The sequence below is a fragment of the Athene noctua genome, chromosome 8, assembly GCF_965140245.1.
Source record: "Athene noctua chromosome 8, bAthNoc1.hap1.1, whole genome shotgun sequence".
Taxonomy (NCBI): Eukaryota; Metazoa; Chordata; class Aves; order Strigiformes; family Strigidae; genus Athene; species Athene noctua.
In genome coordinates, this window is record NC_134044.1 from 19365754 (window position 1) to 19390440 (window position 24687).

Genomic DNA, 24687 nt, shown 5'->3' on the forward strand with positions numbered 1-24687 from the left:
AGTTTCAACAAAAATAAAATCAGTTAGAACAAAGGTGTGCACTTTTACCAACATTGAATAGTATCAAATTTGTTAAATTTTCTGAAGCACAAAGACTACAAATACATTAACTGAAAGACACAAGCAGCTGACACTCATGGCAAATGAACAGTAGAATCCATTTTAGCCAACCTTTTAACCTGGTCCTATAAGGCAAAAGAGCAAGCTGGACTTTGCACGGCCAGATCAATTTCTACCATATTCCAGTGCTATGAAGATGGTAAAAGAGTTCTAACATTTTTACTAAATGCATCTAAAAGGAAATAGTTGTTCAAGTGTTTCTAAATATCTGCTACTCTTACATTCATCTCACTGAAATTCAAAACCAACACACTACTTTAGGAAGTTTTCAGCTCCTTGCCTGTCTCCATACTCCTGCAATCTCTTTTGGAGTCCCCATCAACAGAGGGGGACTGCTGAAAAGAACTGGGAAAGATGAACAAACTCCACTCCTCATTCCCCTCTTTAAAATGTAATTCCCATTATTTTAATCTTTACTGTTGGCCAAATAAATTGGACCAAAGTGGACCTCAGAGTATTCAGCCTGCATGCTTTTTAAAATTTGTATTATGAATACAGTGACAAATCTTCAGCAGCCTTACAGGGCATTTTAGAGGCAAGAAGATTTTGGCTTGAACTAGCCTATTTCACAGCTCAGCAGAAGTAGAGGCAGGCATAACTAATCAAGGACACCCTCTCCCAGATGCAGTACTTTCCAACATCTTTTGCTGAAATCAAGAGCAACATGCTCATGCAACACTGAGCTCCTGTACGCAAGCTGGAGGCTTTGCGTTTTTCCAACCTTGAGCACAAGCACCTGAGTGTTCCGCAGTTTTACTTAGCTATGCATATTTACCTCAGTCAAATCTATCAGCTTTCTTATTTCCATTTATTCTTCTTATCATTTTGAACTTCCCCTTTTCAAATTTCTGCTTCATATACCATCTTCAGAAACATTTTCAATTACATGCAGTGCCATAAAGGGGCTAAATCTAACACATTTCAACACCTTCAATTCAGAACTATACATATGTCTGACCTATTAAAAATGAAACAAGTCAACTCTTTCCAACTCACCATTGCTGGGTAGAAAAGGATGAAGACAGCAGAGCCCAAGAAGCCTGTTGGACCCAGAATAATCACATTATAAACCATTCCTAAAATGGCCACAATAGGGCCCCCAGCCAACAAACTGCCAACTGCTGCAGCTTCAAACATCCTTTGCCCATCATTGGAACACACATTTATGAGCTGGAAAATACACATAACAGATTATTTAGATTTAAGGCACAGCTCATTCTCAGAGGAATATATTGCATATTCCTTTCTGCACTGTGATTTCCAGAACGATGCTGCAGCTTACCTCTCCAAGAGACTTCTCCTTTATGTTCTTCAGCTTAAGAATTTTCTTAAACGCCATCGTCAAGATAGCTCCACGCAGTCTAACCCCCGTGCGGTAATTCAAAGCCCAGGTTAGTGCAAGGGACCAAGATCGCACTACTTCAGTCATAAAGATGCCAAAAACTAAAAACAAGCTGTACTGCAGGTTGGACTCACTCTGTTGGGTATATTCCAAAAGATGTTTCACAACGAACGCCTACAGGAAGAAATGCAATCTTGCGTGAACACCCCATCATCCCAGAAGACCATGCAACAACTTTATGTTAAGTTAGAAATAAGTAGGCTACTTTGCTTTTAAAAGAGCCGTTTGAAATAGAAAGCATCTTCTTTCTAGAAGTAAAAGGTGTCAATACAAGAAGTACTGTAACACAAAGCCCTGCTGAGAGCCAAGCACTGAGTCAAATTTAGTAAGTAAAGAGAGTTTAATTTGGAACCATATTCCTCGCAGCACGCTTCTAATCCTCCGTGTCTTCTAACTTAACATAAATCTGTCAGTTAGCTGAAAGCAATGCATTATCATATAGAAGAGTTTTAAAATATAGTCACTACTTATACATCTGCGCACATTAAGAAACATTCCTTTACGTGACATTAAGACCTTTTTTTATTTTATCTTTGGTTTGCTTCAAACGTGCTTATTTGATAAAAAGGAACAATGTACCTACAGTTGTAGAGGGGAAGAGTGAGAAGGACATTTGCAAAACATTCCTGGAAATAAACATCAGCAGTTTAATAGTAAAGAAAAAAACAAGCAGAAAGCACAAGGTACGCAATACCGCAAATCATTGGGGACAGGGGAGAAAAAAAAGACAAAAAATTAACCATTTGATCCCTCCCCGTACCCCCTCCCCCAAAAACATAAACACTTTACCTCAGGAATCACATTTCAAACATCACCTGCAGAAAGAGGACAGCCCCCAGAACCACAGATTCCCACCTCCAGCTCTTTGTGGTCCAAGGGCACAACATAACATCATACAACTCACAATCACCAGCAATATTAAATACTATTGACTGCCAAACAATAGGCTTTTATTTGAAGTGTCATCTTAAATGGTAACATCTCAAAAACACTGTACAACAGGTAGAGCATTGTGTAAACATACAATCTGCACATACAGGATAATTATAAAGGACTAATCTAACAGTCTTAGCCTCTAACATAAACTAGATTTGAAACTACACACAAAATTATAAAGATACAAAAACAGAACAGTATTTGTTCATGAAGTCCAAAAGAAGTCAAACTTGCAGGTGCCAACAGAGGAGGCTTCTGAAGCTGCACAGATTCTGAAATCTGGTTTAAGAAGTATCCTACAGTAAGGCTTCACAGACAGCAAAAGATTTCCTAGGGAGCTTTTCAACAAATGATGCTTTAAGATACTGGTGCTTTTGATATGCTAGTACAGAGCAGAGAATTACCTTTGCCCATAGTAAAAAGCAACAAAAAAAATCTGAAACCAAAGAAAATATTTGAGAAGCCTTTTGCATCACAGTCCGTTGAAGTCCTCTTGGCTAAACCAGGTTTTGCAAATAAAGAGTTCTGTATAGTTTGAAGAGAGAGGGAAAAAACAAAACCCCACTACTTCAGCAAAGGTATAGATAGCTATAGCCCAGCACCAAATAACACCAAAAAATGGAGATCAAATTCATGTGTTCTGAGGAAAATAATTCTGCACGTCAGAACCAAGGAAACATGCTGTAAATAATTTTGCTCTTTCTTTCTCACAGGTGTGAACTAAAGCCAGATGTCCACCAGGTTCTAGAATGGCCACTGAGAAAATTTACACACCAATCCCTGAACAAATGTGAGGAGCTCACATTCACGGACCTATTGCATGCCGACTTTCTCCTTACTTGGATTTAGTTTTACATTGACTGGACCACAACTGCATACAGTTGGTTTGCAGTTACTAAGGAGATTACTGACTTCTTTTTCCAGTATTCAATCCAACATATGCAACCGAGTCACTGAGAAACTGGGGTGAAAATCCCCCTTTTTCCTCACGGGCTGTAACTCAGCATGGTCGCAGACTGCAAGCATTTTCTCGCACACCACAGCATTGCTGAAAGTCTCCAAGAGAGGATGTATAAAGATAGCAGATGTTTCCTGGGGTCTCATTCCTCCCAAAACTTTTTAGTGCAATTTTGCAGAACTATTTTATAGATTCAGCATCTCCTCCCGTGAAGAAATAGAGACCAGCTTACATTATACCCCCCTTGTTGGTTTTTTTTTCCGGAAGAAAGAAAAGAGGAAACAGCAGATTAAAGAATTTTGAAAAGGGAGGGGAAAAAAGTCACACAGAATTAACATTTACATCTGAACACATTCTATTTGAATTCAAACTAGTTCAATGACAAAAATCCAGCATATTTACAAAACAACAAATTTACAGTACAAAAACTAACACTCAAGCTAACAGAGAAAAAGGAACTCCTGTGACTATCACCGTAGTAGTAGTTGGTACTAGCTTCTCGGCTGTCTTAAGCATTCCCATTGAATAAACATTACCTTACCTTTGCTCTTGGCGTTGGCTCTGCCCAGCAGGACTGTCTCATTCTGACGCAGAAAACAGCCATCCTGAAAATTCTAAAGAACAGCTTCTGTCACTGGTCCCACTGCAGTGCCGGCGTCCCTGCTGCAGCCAGCGTGCGACAGCACGGGGCAGGCTGCAACTGGAGCCAACTGGGAAATCGGGAAACTTACCTCCAATAGCTTACCACTCCCCCCTCCAATAACTGACCAAACTGCCAAGCTGTACTCCACTAAGATAGCAAGTTTCCCCATCTCCCAAACAGGAAGAATAGCTCTGAACAGTTGCAAACAGGTACATTGTTCAGACCTGGAGTTAAACTGATTATGTATTATGGAGTTATACTGATTAGTAATCAAAAAACTTCTTTGCTCCTCAACCCAAACTTGAAAGTTTTGGTAGCTGATTAAATGGCAGCAAATAGTCACTGGAGATAAATAGTATCTCACCTGTACTAGTACATTCTGATGGTTATTACAAGGCAGTCTGACACATGCAGCTGTCTCACCAGGTTACAGGTTTGGATACCGTGTCAGATGCAGAATTTATGAAAATTAAAAAAAAAAAAAAAGACCCTTGAAGGATCTATCCAATATATATAAAAAAAAACCACACAGAAAGTCTGCAACAACTTCTTTCCAGTTATAACCATCACAATGCCCATTAACAAACCACAGCTGCTGGCTGGCATTTCAAGGTCACAGACACTCAATTAAAATTTTTGAAGTTTAATGTAGTGTTTAACTCCATTTTTATAATTTTCACCAATACATAAGGTCTAGTCAAGTGCTTTTCCTGATCTCCCTTTTTCACCTTCAAGTGACTGAAAGGGTGTAACAATACAAGAAAGCACTGTTACTTCTGAGGAGACAGCATAGGCATATCTAGGAGGCATGCCATTTTTAAAAACAGGGAGGAGGGATGGTAAAGACTTATTTTTCATGCCAAATGATGGAACCAAAAGGGAATCATTCCTTATTCAGAGAAATGAATAAGGCTGCCTGTAAATGGGCAAATGTCTACAGATAATTTTAAACTACCCAAATCGAGCATCAATTGCAGCAGTAGCCCCCAGCCTAGTCAAGTTGGTTTGTTTTTCTCTTTCCCCACCCACTCTCTCTCATTCAGCAGTTCAGCTGAAACAAATTGAGAAAATTACACTACAGAAATTAGGGGCAACCCTGCTGCAAGTTCTTTGCTAAAGATAAAAGCAGCTACTAAAGCCCTGTAGTGAAACAATGACAGAAGCTCTTCTTGGGGAAAGCTAGTGCTGTTAAAACCTTAATCATGATTTGTTGTTAATTACCGAAGTATGTTCATACGTTTTATAATACAAGCTACTAGAAATTATTACCAAGATAACAATACCACAGAAACATTTATTGTTATTCATATTACATGAAACAAGGCAAACTTTAAAAATGTTTATAAAGCAGAACATCATTTTCAGAAGACATTTAAAAGCAGGAAAACATTTTAAAAAGACATTTCACCTAACAGTGCACCCAGGTGTACTTACCCAAGAAATGAACCTTCAGCTTACCAGCACACTGAAACGTGTACTACTAGCAGTAATACTGCTCCTACTCCTCAAGGGAAATGTGTAGAGAATAAATTTAGTCAAAATTTCAACTGTAAATCTGCACAGCACGTGCAACAAACAGGTGACAAAAAATGGTGTGAATGTCAAGTCCCATATGTTGTTATCTTCATTATGACCCATAGCAACAAACAGCAGCAGCTCCTAGAGGCAATAACGTACTCTAACACTTCTACATGAAACCTGTCTGACAATGCTCTGTAGGATCAGTAAAGACTATACCCACAGAATTCTTGAGACCTGCTCACATTAGTTATTAAGTAGTGCTCTAATGAAATTGTTTTGTTCCACCTCTTGAAGACTGTGCTATTAATGCCAATAATCTATAATTAGTGTTTTATCAGACTGAATTTTATTCCAAGATATATTTACAGAATTGTGAAAAGAAAAAAAAAACACAACAATTAAAAGACCTGCACATAAGAATTTTATGCAAAAAGACCAAATACCAGTTAAGGAAGAACTATAAACTATACTCAAAACCAAAGAGAAAAAACAAGTGTGCATTTCCTCCAAGATACCTAAACTCCCCCCCTTCTCCAAGAACTTGCCTCAGTATTCAGCAACTGATCCACCAGCTGTAGGAAACCTATCTTGGATTATCGTATCACTTCGGAATTTTGTCCCAAAATTTCTAGCTAGTCAAAACATTTAAGTGATTCTGCAATGAAACTTTAAGATTTTACAGTTGGCCATGAGATGGAGCCCTCTGGGGTTGTTAAAAAAAGGATGGATATTACTTACTGGTCCACTAAAACCCGCAAGCTGCGTGATCATCAGACACACTATGGAAATGATGAGCCTGGTGCGGCAGAAAATCCACACAACTCTCCGGAGCGAAGCATCATCAGGCCCACTTTCTTTCAGTTCTTCCTGCCACAATCTCTCCAGCCTAATAAAAACAAGAGTCTTGTACCTTTTCTCACAGTGGAAAAATTTTAACACAACCTCGTGAAAATTCCAAGCATTTCCTAGCCTAAGGCAACGAAAATTAACAGATATCAAGAGAAATAAATACATTGTACATTCTGTGAGGCTAAGAGAAATATCTACATCTTGAAACATCTATGCGGCGTTAATTGTACAGAAGAGAGGAATGAAAAAACCTAATGCTTTTCGCTTTGCCTGGAGTCTCTCTGGCAATCTTAATGTACTGACTTGTCACAATCTTTCCTTGCTGATCTGACAGAAGACTCATGGAGTCAAAACCTGAGAAAAATTCTCATTAGCCATAAAAGGTTAGCCTGATAGTGAGATCTGACCCATATTCAAATCACCTTGCTACTGTCAGGTTTTTTGGGCCTTGAGAAAGAACTTTGTTTTAATAAAAAAATAGTTTAAAGACACACAAAAGTAGACAATCAATTGCAAAATGCTCCTGAAGACAGAATCTTCAAAGTTCACTGAAATCAGCAGGAGTACAGAAACAGGGCAGCAGAAGGAAGTTGTCTACAAAGGATAAAACTAAATGCCACTATTCTGAGACAGGCAAAACAAAATATCAGTGCTGCTTTTCTAGGGCGATACTATAGCATCGCCTGTGAACTAACATATGAAAAAAGGAAACAATAAAATAATAAGGAACATGATGTCTCTACCTTCTACAATTGACATCTGAAGACTCATGCCTTGATAAAGACCATACATCATCCATAAACAATTCCCCTTTCTTGTAAGCTTTGTGGGCCAAAGGAGTGAGCCAGGAGAAGGTCATGCAGGAGAAAAGCCCAGCATTATCAACAGGGTGCTGGTGTCTGAAAGAAAAAACATCACAAACAAATGAAAAAGGAAACAGAATTGTAAATCCCTGAGAAAAACAAAGCCTCCTCTCACTGAAAGTACCAAATGGCCAATGCCAGTTGTACTTGCTAAACAAATTCTGATGTTTTCACTACAGCTGCAGTCCTGCCTTGTGACTGGTTTGAAAAGTAAATGCTGTATCAGTTCTTCTGTAGCCTAAAGACTTACTTGGAAGTAGTCCGTATGGGTTTCAGCGCATTCAGGCCATGGTGGTATTTGCCCTTGTGATGCTCTTCGTCCAGCATTCTCATCTGGGAATGCACGGAGATGTCCAGCGGCAGGCCCTCTGCCCGAGCAGCTGCTTCCAAGGCATCCTGGCATTCAATCTGCTTTCACAAGAAAGACAGCATTCAGACTTCAAAACTATACTTAAAGTCCATGACTCATGGACTCATTCCAGTAATATTGCACTTTCTTCTGTAAATTATTGCACAACAGCAATCGCTACCATTTAAACATCTTAGAGAACAGGCTTCAGCCTGGCAGCAAAGACATGGAAGACACACAGTCCAGAGCTGCATTAGACTGCTGGATTTGTAAAACAAATTAACACCAGTATTACGCCTGTACACACAAAGGATAAATGGACAGACCAGACTAATCTTGCATCCTGTAATCTAGCTATTCTTATCCACAGAAAATTAAAATTATTTTCAGAATACTACTTAAGTCACTTCTTCAACAATACTTCAAAAAACAAATATGCATTAAGCAGAATTGTACTTTCTTTTATCATGTTTCCTGCTTTTTCTCTTTTTCCCTAAACTAAAGGAAACAAAGATAATTTTCTCTGCTCTCAGCCACACTTGTGATCGGCTCAGCAACTTTATTAACAACCACTAAAAGGCAAGCCTTATCTCAGCCCAGTTTTCCACAGCCCCAGTGAAAGGCAGACCTAAATGCTAATCTAAGAGGAGAAAGAAAACCGGCAACGATATATACAGCGTAGTCAAAATGTTGCACGGTTCAAACAAACCTTTTGATCAGAAGCTAGATTTGGCAAAACTATCTGAAGAGATTAGCTTGCCATGTACAGTCGCAGGGGGCTCACTACTGTTCTGCTAACTTAACGGACCATTTATTGCAGCGCCACGTTTCCTTTTTGTATTCTAGTTTTTTGAAATGGAGATACTTTGTAGAAAAAACTCAGTTCCAAGGTAAAAAATCTTTCTGGCTATCTTACAGAGATACTATGTTTACACTTATTAATTGCCTTACTAGAGAACAGTTACTTTATTTATTTGAAAACAACAACTCTAAGTGCCTTGCAGATTCCTAAAAACACAGCATCTACAAAGTACTAAAGGCGTATCAATAGCAAGCATTTGGTTCCTAACTTTGCATCATGTAACTTTTGTCAGAAAAGCCACCATTTATCAGCGACTTAGTCTGTGCTACGTTAACACGTAAACATGTGGCACATCATGAAGGACAAGAACATGAAACTGCTAATAGCACAAATCTGTCCTTGATTTATTTAACCAAAGTAACTTAAATAGCACCTAAGCATGTTACTAACAATCCATGATCCTGATATCAAGAAACTTATTCACTAAATCTAAAGCTCTGACTACAAAAGAAGATAGCAAAGTAATTAAAAAAAACAAAACAAAACAAAACAAACAACACAACAAACAACCCACAACATTACAACATTACGACACATGGAGCAACTCAAAAAATATGCAACACTTGAAATCTGAACTGGAAGACTTCTCTCTCAGTTTATATTACCGACTCACCAAAAGCTTACTAAATCTACCCAAATCAGCATTAAAAAGAGGACCTGCCACAGATGTCTCAAAGTACTCAGTAGTAGGGAAAAGTTCTGCTTTTCTGGTTACAGCAGAAGAATTCATAGCTGGTTTTGTTATGTTAACCTTTGCAAGAGCCCCAGGCAGATCTGCCCAAACACCCTATTGCTGATAACATCCTTGTTTGTAAGTGATGCCGCAGGCTATCTGCAGAATCACCGTTTTCCTGAGCACAGAAAAAGCGTTTACAAGTTAAAAAAACAAAAAAGTCTTCTATTTATCAGCATAAAAATTTTTCACCACTTACGAACAAGAATAGCCTTTTAATAAGAAAGCAGAACTGTATTTTTAGGGAGTCCAAAGATAGTGTTCTTAAACACTCACTGTGATAAATAAACTCTCTAGAGCTGCTCAACAGAATTCTCTCGACAAAGGTAGAAAAGATGCATTGATAAAAGACTAGAGCACTGCCTTTGAAAGGCCTTTAAAATGTCTTGTTATATAGACAAGTATAAGCACAAACCCCTAGCCAAGAACACTGCTCATCTCCATCTTGACAAGGTTGTCAAAATCCCACATGTATGACTATCAAGAAATAAACGAATCATGCTACTGTACAATTAAGATTCTAAGAAAGACCATACACTTCTGTGTCACGTTAGAAAATTTTCAAAGCACAACATTTATCAGGAAGAAAGGAGACTCCTAAGCAGTTCTACAATGCCTTTCTAGAGCAAAGTATAGAAGTAGAAAAACTAGCAACCCAGCAACCCCAACACTGTTAATTTAGGTTTCTGAATCCTTGTTATTTTTTTCCACATGTTCATCAACTGGCAATATCCTGATTGCCTGCATGCACATACAGGTTTCTTGGAAACTAAAACCTTGAAGAAGTCATTAGCAATGTGATAGAACAGGCTCCAGCACTTCTCTTGAAAGAAACATCTAATAAATCACAGCTGCACTATCAAACAGAAATCAGACAGCACTTTTTCTAATTCAGCAACTTAATATACGCACACAAGCAATAAGCTAGGTGATACAACACAGTGTTGACAACTCTAAAGAAATGCTCACAGAAACAAAACAAGCCTAAATGAGATATCACTAACCGGGGGGGGGGAGGGGGGGGGAATATGATCGAGACATTTCTTGAAAAACAGCGGCTCACTGCTCAGCATCACCAAAAAAGCTAAAAGACACAAAGAATAAAGCAGGAAACATTACCATACAACTTTTAAAAGCCAGGGTTTGGCTCCTTTTGGATCACTAGAGCCAGTCCCCTGCCACTTGAGTTCAAAAAGGTTATTAAAATTACTTTCTTCAAGAAATGAGAACAGCTGGGATTGAAACAGCTTCCACACAAGCATAAATTTAAGACTTCAGATGGATAGAAAAGAGGAATGAAGATAAGGGGGAGGTCCATAAGGTTGTGAATCGAATGAAGAAGAGAACTAGAGAATGATCACCAAATGTTCTTACAACAAAAGAACTGGGGACACTCAATGAAATGAATGTTTTTCACACAAAGCGTACTTAAATTTAGAATTCTCTGTCATAGGATGCTGTAAAGTTCAAATGCATAAATGGACTAAAAATGGATTAATTAAAATCACATAGGATAAGCATATCATGGCTTATTAAATGAAGGACAGAGGGCAACAGCAATCATTTACCCAGTGTCTTATTAATAGCTGGCAGATTCCAAAAATGTTTCTGAAGCCATAGGCAGCTTCTAACAGAGGGTAATGGTTCTGTACTCCACATTTCATGAAGCTGTGGCACACATGGGTACAGGCGGATTTGATTCAACATATGACTGGGAAAGTTAACAGATGAAGAAAAGAGTTAAAATTTTTAATCCTGAGGGCAATCCCCAAGAGTATGAAGAGTACTGACAAAGTATCACTACACACATGATCTTGTTTTGTTCTTTTACCTCCACAGCTAGCTCACAGGCAGAGAAAGAGCAGCATGGCTGGTGCTGCTACCACAGAGCACACCTGCCCCCTCTGACTTTCTGCAACGTGAGAGCGTAACAAAACCCTATCAGCACCTGTTATCATGATTTCCTTGTCCAACAAATTGGTCACAGCAACAGTAAGTACATAAGGTAATATAAGAACCAGAAAGACAACATGGCTTGCTCAAGACATGTTATGACAGAAAGTCTGAGTGAGGTGAGAAAAATAAGTTGTCTAAGGGCAAGGAAAAAGATTTGCTCGTTAAATTAAAGACAACAGCACCACATTCACAATCCACATACCAAGGTCATGTGAGAACACCATGAAAATACAGAAACTTTAGGAGTTGAGCTACAAAGGTTTTAAACATGATGTCAGAGGTAAGCAAGACAAGTTCTGTAAGAAACAAGAGGGGCATCAGGAACATTACACAGAAAGGCAAGCAAACTCAAATATGTGAAATAGGACACATCCGAAAACCCGCTAAGCAGCCAACATGGGCATTTACGGATGGGGAGCAGGTGAAAAGAAAGGAGGCAGCCGTGTTGTATATGGAAAGGAAAAACAAAAAAGTGGGATCCTAGCCTTTCATACAGGCAATCTTGTATTTCCAGAGAAGGTAGCAATTTATTGGTTTGACAACTGTAATATCAGATAGTAACAGCAAAACCAGACAGGCTTCGAGGCCAAGCAAAACAGATTTCTCCATCCCTTGCTGATCTTGCAAAGAATTTGATGTGTATGCAGTCAACATATGACCCAAACCCTACCCACTAAACAACTATTGTCTCCTCTTCCATAAGGCAGAGCATCTTTCAGGGCTCAGATTAGAGCAAGGAAGAAACTGCATCTCTTCTGGTCCTACTGCTACCTGACAGGAAACTAGAGCAGGCATATAAAGGCTTCTCTTATTATTCCTCGCAGCTGATGCAGAATACAAAAGCTACTGTGGTGGATTTACTATTACATGAAGTCAAAGTTGTTTTAAGTAGTAAAGAAGTCTGAGTTGGCAATGCTACAGAACAGAAACTTCCACCTCTTGCAATTAGAAGGCAGAGCTCAGGAGGCCTCCTCACTCCTTTGTTCAAGTTCCCAGTAAGGAGATGAAAATGGGAAACTAACAGACCAGCACAATGGAGCTCAGGACCATGTGGGCATATGTGCAGAGAGAACTATATGATCACCAGTTCTGCTCAGTGCTTAAAGTATTCTCCATATTACCACTCTTGGATGGACATAAATTTAAAATATTTAAGAGACTTCATTAAAGGCCTGGTGTTTCAAACAAAGATTTGTAGTTATGTGCAAACAAGAGCTCCATTAGACTCCAGAGCAGTGTTTGTGTGGGCTGGGGAAGAATAGGATCAACTGTTGCAGTTAGCTTAAGGATAACTAAACCAAAATAGAAGAATCTAGGAAGTGATACTCTGAAGTTGTAATTACATTGTTTTCCCAGAAATTCCTCTGAGTCTTTCCAGCATAACCCCACTTGTAAGTAGTTAAGGGTTTTACACACTGCTTTTGCAGGTAGCACAGGCAAGCCCTAAAGCACTGTTGTCCAGACTTCTGAAAGTCACCAAACCCAGGAGCATCTAAAAACTAAGTCTGTTTTCAGGTCCAAAAATTTTCAAATCTGCTGTTGCTTGATGAAGCAGCAAGTGCTCTATGAACTTTATATTCCTCTTCTCCTTTCACTGGATTTGATGCTGTACACAATCTACAAAAGTATTAACAGGGGGATTTGCAGCATTAGACTCCCAGACTACTCTGTAGCTAGAATGCTTTATAATACCCTGCCTGATTAGAAAGTGAGCCTATTTAAGACTAGCTTGGTTTGTCACGCACCCATACCAGTTGTCTCCCTGAAGAAGAGGCAGCAAGGAGCAGACACCGGACTAGATCAGAGACAATGGATGTGAGGAAGGAGGCAGAAGGCATTGATCTTTTAGACACCTGCACACAGATTGCAAAGTACAGACAGCACAGGTCAATTCACTGAGCACCAAAATAAGACCACCAGATAGCTTTAGATGCCTAGAAATTATGGTTACAGCTTCTAGAACTGCTGCAATGAACCAAGTCTGGAAGTTAGGGCCTCCATTTTCACCCACCTCCTGACAAGGGGAGTATGAATAAAAGCTCATGTCTCTGCTGCCTTTTCAGCTTCTGCTACAAGGAAGAACAGCTCTTCACAGCACCAACCATATATCCAAATACAGGATTAAGTGCAGCTGTGTCATATTTCTCTTAAGTGAAAAGAGAATTAGGTGTTCAGACTTGTGGCAAGAGTTCAGAGATTCAACAGCTTGAAGTCCAGTCATTTACACTAACACACTGCTGCTTGTGACTATATTACACAAGACGTCTGCAGTTGCACTTCTGGGCTACGACTAGCACAAGTTGAAATAGGATTTGAGTCATGGTTTCAAAGCTAGCCCAAGTTTATACATCCTCAGCTTAGAGCAGAAGTCTCCCAATACTGCTTGACAGCAATATCACAGCTCTGTAATCAAACAAGAATAAGGTATGTATGTTTGTGATGAGCCTGAACAGTTTAGTCATATACCGAGCATTTTTACTTGATGTACAGAGTCCTTGCTGAGGACAGTTATATCAGTTTCTTCCAGGAACATTGCTTATTTGACCTTGCCCTTGAATTCTGAAAAGCATTATTAGCATTGAGGTGAGATGTTCTAAACTCTTCCCTGGCAAATCCACTTATTCCTGCAATGCAAGAAACACAGAGTTTGTCATTTAGTGCTCATTTTTGGATTTTGCAACAGTAGCTGCTGTGTACCCATCTGATTAGCAACTGTACGCCTGCTTAGGCTTCTGGTATTCATGAATCCATGTCTTCTGTTTTGCATTAAAACTAGTATTCATGATTTTGTAATCAAAGGATATGGGATTCATTCAGAGCAAAGGTTGTACACTGATCATCCAGAACTGGAGCTGCACAGTTCATGTGTGCTAACAGTACAGCAACAGCAGACTCCTCTGGAATTGGAAATAATGATCAGTCTTAACTACAAGTTGCCCTACAAAATTAGCATGTGCTCTGACCACAAAGTCGAGAAACTAACTCCCCACTAAGCATTATCAAACTAGCACAGCACAGCCAAGGATTTGGTTCCTGACATGCGCAGGTAAGCTCTACTACCCTGAACAACGTGCAGACAGCCTGCCATATGCTGGAGGTGTTCTTCCAGTACCATCTTCTACTCAAGCTATGCCTAAACTAGGTTACAATAGAAGCTAAAGAGGTCACTTCAGTACAACACCAGAAGTATCCAGGGAGCCTTTAAACTCAAACTTCTGTGGAGCGGAACCACCAGTGAATGACAGAAGCTTTGACAGCACAGCATTTACCAAGCCTACTATAACAGCCTTTTATTCAATTCACCTTCCTGTACCAACACATGCTTCCAAACACAAGGGGCACAAAGGCAAATGAACTAGCAAACTCAAAGTAAACACCTCAGGGCTCCAAACATGTTGGCTTTGAAATACTGTAACCTTAGTCCTCAAAAAGGACTGAAATACAGACGTTTGTGGAACAGCCTGTTCACAGTATGCAGTTCAGACCACAACTGACTACTCCTTAGCACTGGGATATGAATGTTCAAAAACTAATAACCATCTCAGTGTCTGAAGGTGTCAGAAGTCCCTGCATATAAGTGAGTTTTGACTCATTTCAAGTTAAGTTCTCTAGTAGTTTGGGACAGATCCATTAGATCCTTCTGACAACTCTTATAACTGTACACTGAGTTTGAGACAGCTGTAGGGCAGAATGTCTCCAGCATTAATGTGGAATACTACAATGGAAAAGATACTGCAGGCTTTCCTTCACTGACAGGTAATCTGCTCCTTACACACTTCTGGTCATGAGCAGGCTGATTTACAAGTCTGCTTTGGACAAAGGAACAGCAACCAAGAGTAGTCAAAAGGCAATACCAGGAAGTGTCCAGATCTGAGGTTTTATCACATGGCTAAGACTTAAACAAAAGATGGTTAGTGCACTAAAGGCAGCTAGTTGTGAATTAACCAGAACACCGGGATTCTTCTAGAGAATGTCTCTGCTCAGGGAATGAGTTTGCCTTTCTGTTGCTCCTGTTACTAGGTGTAAAGCTTCTCAGATCCAGTTAATCCCCCTGCAAGTTTCAGGTAAACTTTTGATACATACTGGCTGACATACAGCTCCTTTCTCAGCTGGTAATATGTACATATATACATGGCAGACAAGGTGGAGATATCACTTCTTCAGAGTGGCTACAGAATCATCATAAAACATTCACCAACAACCAAGTCAATGATCTTGTGTCAAGTTAGTGAGTACATTAGTAGCAGAAGTTCAGTGGTAAAACCATTTGACAGAACATGATTGTAGCCAAGATAATACATACAGTTCTTCAGTGACATCATGGAATTAATACATCTTTAGAAAGTAATATGAATATTTGCTTCTGCACATACTCTAATGGTGTTCAGAGTTCTCAAATCTCCTGGTTTCAGCTGGGATAGTTAATTTTCTTCCCAGTAGCTGCTTACAGTACTGTTTTGGTTTTAGTGAGAATGATGTTCACAACATGCTGATGTTTTAGTTGTTGCCAAGTAGCACTTCTCTTGAATTAAGGATTTTTCAGTTTCTCATGCTCTGCCAGTGAGCAGGTACACAAGCAGCTGTGACAGGGCATAGCCAGCACAGCTGACCTAAACTAGCCAAAGGGGTGTTCATACCCTAGAACATCATGCTTGGTATATGAACTGGCAGGAGCTGGCCGGGGGGAGGATCACTGCTCAGGCATTGGTCAGTGGGTGGTGTGCAACTGCATTGTGCATCACTCCTCTTGGGCTTTATTTCTCCCTTTGTTGTATTCCTTTTCATTATAATTATTTTTTATTATTTTATTTTATCTATTAAACTGTTCTTATCTCAACCCACGAGTTTTACCTTTTTTTCTCCCCAATACTCCCCATCCCACTGGAAAGGAGTGAGCAAGCAGCTGCATAGTGCTTAGCTGCTGCCTGGGGTTAAATCACAACAAAGGTAACAGAACTTTTAAAAGTTCTTTCATTTGACTTGAAAAAATAAAAACAGTTAACATTTAGTGAAGAACATACCTTCAGTAAGCAAGCACTTCACTTGTCTGAGTTCATTACATAAACTTATCCCCGAGTTTCAACTCTGCTGATCATTCTGAGGATCTTCCGACAAGTTTCTTAAAGAATCACCACAATAGTTCAAAATTGACCTTGAGAGCATTTTACATGCTCCTGATAGAGCTGCACTGTCTACTCACCTCAAATATCTGTAGATGGCATAAGTTAACCAAAGTAGAAGCACTAAAGGAAGGCAAGTTTCCATTTTCCTTCCTGTGCAATGGTTTGAAAGGTTGAGTTAGCACCAAATTTACAACAGGAAAATTCTATCTCCCTTCTCTCAGCATGATACATAAGAGTGGCTGCTTTTTCCCCAGAAGTCTCCTGCCTGCACCAGCAGTGACTTCTCTTTGTCTAAGAGCCCCAGCCCACAGGAACTTCAGCTTGCCAATGCCCATCCACTGGGCATTGAAATGCTCTAGAATAATAAAACTGGAGGGCTGGGGAGTTTGTTTCAAAGCAATGTTTTTTCTACAGTTTATTATCACAATATGTTTCTATGCACCATACTGCATGTGTGCAGACACCACATAAGTTGTAGACTCTGCATCAGGCTTTGTTCCTGTGACAGATACCATACAGTGTTCAGTTAAAACCGTCTAAGAATAATGTTATGCAGCAGCTCTTACAGGCACTGTCCACAGAACTGGTCTAGTCATCCAGTCACCTAAATTTCCTGCTATTTCATCTGCTCAACTACAGCATTAGATTTTAATCCTTCAGAACCGATGTTAAGTATCTGTAACAGATCTGATCTACTGTCTTGTTAGTCAGTAGGAATTGGTTCCTTTTACAGGGTATCATACCTGCTCCCTGCATCAGTGCCCTTACACTGCAGCAGTTTGTTCACAGCAGAGGAAGGACACACCAGAGCAGGATCCATAGAGGAGCATGCATCACCCAGCACAGCCTTTTACAGAAGGCTTTCAAAGATCCCTCGACAAACTGTTTTCTTTCCTACTTGACAGAAGAGTCAGGTAACAATACAAAGTTTAATAGTGTTAGTTTCCAATTTTATCTTAACAGCCCCAGGAAATAAGTATCTCCTTGCAGTCAGATTCTGCAGCAGAATACACAACTGCATTATACTGCAAAAGCTGAAATTCTAATTCCAGGTTGAAATTATTGTAAGAATTCAGATTTCTTGTTATATACCTGCACCTATGTCAGCTTTACATGTTTCATGGCAACACTACCTTAAGTATTTCCCACGTCTTCTATGCAGCTATGATCTGAGAAAATAATGTATCTAAAACCACACTTGTGTGTAGTCTGTTAACAGACAAGAGATCCTCAAGCTAAGTGTAGCCATATAAAGCATGATGGCAACAATTACAAGTTTCAGAAATACATGAATACACATCCAGATTTCCTCTACTCTTGCACATCTCTCCTAACAGACACCAATGAGATGCCCAGCTGAGTGGCAATCAAAATGAATCTGGCACTTTGCCAGTTATCTTAATCAAGGAGTAAACTGCAGTTTTACCTTCTCACACAGTGAGCACTGGCACCAGCTCAAACTACTGCAGCTTCTGGCTGCAGACTGAGCCAGGAATAAAGCATTAACTTTCTGTGTAGTGACTGTTTCAGTACACCTACAGGCCTTAAGAGCCTGCTTGGGCAGTGATTCCTAAAGTTCTGTGTTTACTTGGTTATATATGGACCAAAACATGGAATCTTCTGGAAAAATGCAGAGACATCCAGCAGCTTCAGATACAACTAAAAGGTTATACTTAAGCTGTCTAGAAGGCCTGCTCTGAGCATGGAGTGCCAAAGCACCAGGCTACATTCACATCCCTATTTTTGAACGTGTTGTTCAGCATAGTTGGTTCAGACACTTCAGATGTTCCAGAGAGGTTGAGAGGCAGAGTTGATCTGACTATTGAACAGTCAGTGATAAATCACTTCAAAGTTATCAGTGCTTGAAGGATTTACATCAACTCCAGTAAGTTCTGATCACATTCTCAGCTGTCTCTGGCAAAATCTGTGAGAAACAAACCTGAAAAATAAGAAATCAAGGTGAGAACAGGAATATTAGTAGAGCTTCTGACAGCTAAAGTTAGCAACACATTTTTTCCTGCATGTTTAAAGCAATCACTACAGTACCACACTGCCCAGTGTCTTCAAATGCAGCAGTCTGCACTGGAGGCTTACCACAGATGGCATAGATGCAGTCATTATGCTTCAGCAGCAAGAACCTAATCCTGAACACTACATTCCAATCAGAACCAATTGCAGCTTGGAGTATAATTAGTAAATTAGTGCCCTAGCATTGTTAAGTCAGGGACTCAAATTTCAAGAATTGAGTTCTCACAAGCATTGTGTATCATGAGAACAAGCTGCTTCTACATCCTCTTCTGTTGTTTTGAACATAATGGGGTAGGGGAGCAAAATACTCACTCGCCTGCTGTGCCAGACAAACATGAAATCTACATTTGAGAAGAGCCTATTCCAAAACCAGATTTGAGAACAAATTACTTCTCTTCCTCATCCATCATTTTATAATATATTTCATGGACACAATGGGATCTGTCCTTCTCAGAACACACTGCCTTCATGAGAAAAAATATAATTACTTCAGATACAACTTGAAGGGCACACAAGCATTCTGAGAACAAAAAGTTCTAAAGGTGTAAGTATAAATGAGTATTACAAAACATCCCTTAATTTTTATTCACTGGTAATGTAACAGCTTCTTACAGATTAAGACTGACTGCAGTGCTAGACAGCGAGTCCACCTACAAGTTACCTTCATTCAGAGGAGCCATGCCCCCACATACAATAAACCCAATTAGTACTGTATTACACATTGGGAACATGCAGTTAACACCCTATTCCGTAAGCTACATTAAGGTCTCCAACAAAGGCTTAAAAATCAATTGTTATAAGAACACACTGCAGAAACTTATTCATGAGGTGAATATATGCATTCACAAGCTGAATAAAAACCTGTTCCTTGAATTTTAGTCCCGGAGTGCCTATTTCAGTGGTCCAAATTTCTATAGCAACATTCCCATTAAGCACCAGGAAATGCTGGATTAGACCTACTTATATTGCAGCATGATTTCAATTATGATTCCAGGAAGCCTATTTGAAAAGCTCCTGTCTTTCAAAGAAGTGATCTTTCAGGCTGTGACCAAACAGCATTTAAGCTTCTAAAGGAGAGAACTGCAAGTTTTTCATTATTTTCATGAGCAGCTATTACAGCATCCTTTCAGCAGGAAACCTGAACACCAGTATGGAGGTTTTAGGACAGAAAGAAGGATACTGAGTACAACCTTCATGCAAGACAAAGACAGACAGACATATAAAAAGGCTCTGGGACCTTGACTCAGTAGTAAAGTAAGTCTTTCACCTATAAAGATCTTGATCAGGCAATCCACTCATCCACTTCAAGAAGTATGTATAAAAATGCAGCAATACAGGAAAACCAATGAGTCATGCTATTGATCAAACCTAGCTGTAGCCCTGCCAGAAGCGGTCACCATCACTGGCCGTTAACCAATGACCCTTGACTACAATAGGCAGCATGTCTTGTATCCTCAGAGGGAGCTACACAGTTCTACCCTGCTCTGTTAGGTATGAGGTACCTATGCAATGTGTAAGAAGTCTACTTCATGGAGTATGATCGTGCTGCAGAACAGTTCCAAACCTGCATTCCACAAAGATCTGAAGTCAGTGGTGAAATAACAGCCTTAACCTGCTTGCAGCTTTTCACTTGCTAAAACATATGATGCTTAGAGGTTTGTCATTTTCTGGTCAAGCTAGTTCAAACCCTGAGCTAGGTTTTCTACAATAAATTTGAGTCCCAAAATTTCTATTGATAGCACGCCAGACTGTTGTCCAAGTGACTGCAGCTTAACCCCTCTACCTGAACTGCTGTGGTCCTACCCTTCCTCATCACATCACTGACCTGCCACCAGCTGTGCCAGCATATACCAACACATGCCCAGTGAGGCAGCTTGGGCATCTGACCCGGTGCCAGGTTTCATAAAGTAGTTAAAGGGAAGTCCCTTCTTTCTCCTTGAAACACTTTTCTTAACAGCTGAGCTACAGCTACTGCTACCCTTTTGTTACAGGCAGAAGGAAATGCTTGACCAAACAGGCAAAGCTCAACCTTATGAAAGAGAGGTCTTTGATTATCCCTGTTACCAACAGTATAAAGCATTCCAAGTGATAAATCCAAGAACACTGCTGAAACTCGGTCTTGTTTCAACTAGATAGGAAGACGCCTGGTACACAAACATGAACATGTAGCTTAGATAAGGTGTTATGAATATAGCTCCTTTTACTTAGCCTCAATACTTTGCAAGTAAACAGGATTTAATGTCACTAACATGCAGCAACAAGTTCAGAGCTGTTTGCATTTATGTATAGTATACATCCAAGTTATAAGGCTAGCAAAACAAAAAGGGTACAATTGTTTGAGCTAGAAATTAACCCAACTCTGGCATACCAAACAAGATGACTAGCAAGGCAAATGGGTAACCTGTCAGAACTAGTCAATTCCATTAGCAAGATAAGTTAGTTCATTCCTCTACCCAGAGAAACAAAACCAGACAAAGTTCTAGGCAAGAACTAGTGTGAGCCATTTTCTTGCATCAGTATTCACAAATTTTACAGAATCCTTGTTTTGCAATCAGTTATCTGAGTCTGCTACCCTGTAGTCATAGGCAGCTAATCAAATGGTAGAGATGGAAGGGTAAACAAGACTACAGCAACAGAGTTAAGCTGACCTGAAGTTGCCTCAGAGTTTGACATTTTAATGCCACACTGTACAGATGTGCAGGCCTTTGCTTACTTGTTTTTTTCTGAAGGCTGAAAGTATGCTGGTTTGATTGATTTCATTCATTCAAAAGGTTTAGAGATAAAATCAGGATTTTGTCCTGAGAAGTTAAACCAGGCATCAACATGATTAGATGATGCAGACCGACAGGCAGAGATCCCATGCTATGATTACTGCTTAACTCCACTGCCACTGGTTGTGAAACAAAGCTGCCCACCAATGGCATCACTGTTGTCACCACTCATTTGACAGCGCAGATTTGCTACTGGACGGTGTACAGTGGATAGCAAGCCCATGACATCAACATAATAAACGCTGTTAAGAAGCTGCACTGTGATTCCAGAGGGCTCTTAGTTCTGCATCAGTGCCTGCTCTAATGCAATCAGACACTCCACCTTCCTCTGAACACTGTCAGCAATAGTCTGCTGAGTCACAGAGCCTGTAGGGACACCAGGAGCTGCAGGGCCTGCAAACGCAAACTGCACTCAGCCTACTGCAGAGCAGATCTCTCCAAGCTCAAAAAGCAGCAGTGCAGCACTCTTAGCCCACATAAACACCTGACAAAATCCTTTAAGTCCCAGTAAAACAAGGTAAGCCTCATCTGAAGTACATAGTATCTCAGTGTCCAGTATAACACAGCAAAACTTAAGCCTTTTAAAAGAGTCTTCACAATTCTTCCATGCAAATACATCGAGTTCCCCTATTTCCAGCCCTCTCAGGCAAGGGCTGTCACAGGCAATCTGTATGGAACGCCCAGTGACACGCTTGCAAGCCTTGTCATTGCAAAAAATCCACAGGCAGTATTAACTATTTGTTTGGCTTCAGAAAGGTCTACATTAGTATTTTAAGTAAGGCTAAAACGACACGGAAGAAAATATTTCAGTGCTAGCATTCAGAGCAGCTAATATTTTTAATGTTCAACTGGCAAAGGTTATTAGTTTCAGAGGTGTAAGGGTTTCCATTTATCTGAGCTTTTTCCCTATACCATTTGGTATATGCACTTCCTTCAGTGAGAACAAGCTCTAAAAATTGAGAAGCTCAGAACAATGACATGCAAGCTCTAAGCCAGTGGTTATTTCAATACCCAGCTCTCAAATTCAACTAGAATTATGACAGCACCTCAGCATGTTAAATACACAGATGCACATGAAACAGTATTCAATACTAATTACTTCAGAGGGGAAAAAGTAAAAGTTTTGTTACTAGAACAAGCTAGACATCTGCTTTAGAAAATTAATCCTTGCAAAAAACATGGCATGATTAAGAGTTTTTTCAGCTGCTAACACTGAATGGTGCATGATTTGTGCTGAGCTCTTCACTGTTCTTACTTGGTTGTAATGATTCTCTTAAGTACAAAAGCTTAAAATATTTCTTGGATTCACATCAAGACCTGAACACTAGACAAAAGCATTTTATTCAAATATTACTAAAAAGTCACTTTTAAATAAGTGAAAAATGCTTAATAAGTACTGACTTGTTACTAAGATACCCCTTGGAATGACCTTTTCCACACAAAAGGGAATATTCATTATTGACCTTCAATGCAGTGAATCTATACAGAGTTGGCACAGCAAATGGGCTGCTGCTGCATGTAATTTAATAAGCATAGACTGCAAAACAAACAATGAAAAAAACAAACTGACCTTATGTTTAGCATGCTGAAATTTTGACCCTTCCTGCTCTTCACGCTGCACCGAGTTGGCTCTCTCCCTCACACTCCTATACCCAGGACTGGGTATAATGTACTCTTTTCCTATGTCGATGTCTTTCATCTTCTGTAAACGCCAGGGTTTACAAGTGTATTTTCACCTCAAATATCTGAAAAATAATTAAATTCCACTTCATTATACATTACGCCCAACACACCAGTTACTTTTAGTCATTTGTTTAAGTTTATTTTTTAAATAAAAGAATCAGAAAGCAATTGTAAAAGAGTATTATTACAACAGGACAGTAATAAAGCGACTTTGGAAACCCACACAAGACTAACTTCTCCTGAACTAGTTTAAACATACCCTGAGGTAACCAAATAGTACAATGATTCTCAATGCACTGGAGTACTGTCATACATCCTTGGAACTCCAAAATACAATTATGCAATCTGACAGATGAACACGATAACTACAGTATTCAGTTGAAAACCTTGAGAAACTTGACTTGGAAGATCAAATCCCTGAAACCTTCTGTTGAGAGTCTAAAGTTGCACACACCCAACAACTTACCAGTGCAAAGTTTTGCAGAACTGATCTCTCTAGAGGTAACGAATGATAAAATTAGTCTTTCCACGCACACTCTAGAGGAAAATACATTCCTTCGCTATAGCATTATTCCCTTACTGCATAGGATTGAGCTATCATTAAGCATGAACATGCACGGAAAGGAGTCACATCTTCATTGCTGCTGGTTTTCCCTCAACCTAACAAATCGCACTGTAAAGTCAGAAGGAGAATCAGAGTCCGAGAAGAAATTCACCTTCCACTGCAAGACTTTGTTCCGCAACTCTTTTTTATTACATTCTGTCCCTTGCCTGACTAACACGACGGAATAAGCCTCATTAAGTTACATTAGTCAGAACCTGCATCAGCAGGTTTGGCTTGGCGCACTGGGCTGCCACCTCTCCGCCGCCTGCAGCAGCCGCCTCCCTCCTCCATCCGCCGGCACCCGGCTCCTCCAACGCCGCCCTCCAGCCGCTCTCCAGCGGCCAGCCCCAGCCCACCGGCCGCCCCCCGCGCTGCTCCCTCACCCCCCCGAGACCGTATGTGCCAGCGCCGGGCGAGGATGCTGCAGCGCAGCGGGTCCCGGGGCTGCTCCCTGCCGGCTCCCGCCCCTCCCGCAGCAGGGGTGCGAGCCGTCCCCCGCGACCTGCCACCCCCAAGCAACTCGGGGGGGGCGGGGGCAGGCAACCCCCCTCTCCGCTCAAGGACGGATTCCCGCACCCCAGCCAGGGCAGGGCGGGCAGCCACGACCCCGGGCCCTCAGCGGGAGGGGGCAGCGCGCAGCCCTCGCCACGGAGGGCTGGGGGACACACACCCCCCGCGGCCGGCCTGCCCACAGCAAAAAAGGCGGCAAAGCCGCCCCCCGCAGCCGCGCGGCGGCCCCTCACCCACACACAGGGCGGCTTCCCACCCCCTCCTCACCCCCCGCCCCGGTAACGGGCGGGGCGGCCCCGCTCACCTCCGCCCGGCGGCTGCCCCCGCTGCGGCTCCCCCGCTCAGCGGCCGCGAAGCTAAACAACATCCCTTATAGCGGTTCCGGCGTCCCCACGGCGCCTGCGCGGGGAGGGGGGCGGGGGCTGCGGCGGCCGTTCCTTCCCGCCGCCCCACGGGAACTGTAGTCCGCGCCGCCGCGCCGCCCGCCCACAGCCCACCGCCCGGAGAACTACATTTCCCAGAAGACCCCGCGCGGGCCGGCCCCGCCCCGCCCCGTTGGGCCGCGCCCACCTCCCTGCCGCGCCCCGCCCGCTCCCTTCCCGCCGCTCCTGCCGCAGCGCGGGGCGGGGCTGGAGCCTTCGCGCCGGCCGGCCTGAGCTGCTGGGGCGGGGCGCGCGCCCCGGCCGCAACGCGGGTGCGGTGCGGTGCGGTGCGGTGCGGTGCGGTGCGGTGCCGTGCCGTGCCGTGCCGTGCCGTGCCGTGCCGTGCCGTGCCGT

At 41.4% G+C, this 24687-nt stretch overlaps 1 protein-coding gene across 3 annotated transcripts in view; it reads right to left on the bottom strand.

The window, feature by feature from the left end:
• ABCC5 (ATP binding cassette subfamily C member 5) overlaps positions 1-24303 on the bottom strand; it is a 52488-nt gene extending 28185 nt beyond the window's left edge. Inside the window, exons 1-7 of one of the 3 annotated variants that reach the window (XM_074912322.1) lie at positions 24216-24303; positions 22685-22859; positions 7543-7700; positions 7173-7328; positions 6319-6466; positions 1403-1636; positions 1117-1290 (exon numbers count right to left, since the gene is read on the bottom strand). In XM_074912322.1, the coding sequence (XP_074768423.1) occupies positions 1117-1290; positions 1403-1636; positions 6319-6466; positions 7173-7328; positions 7543-7700; positions 22685-22813 (999 nt within the window). In that variant the 5' untranslated portion in view covers positions 22814-22859; positions 24216-24303. The other 2 variants (XM_074912323.1, XM_074912324.1) reach the window with 2 other exon arrangements.
• Positions 24304-24687: the final 384 nt, after the last annotated feature.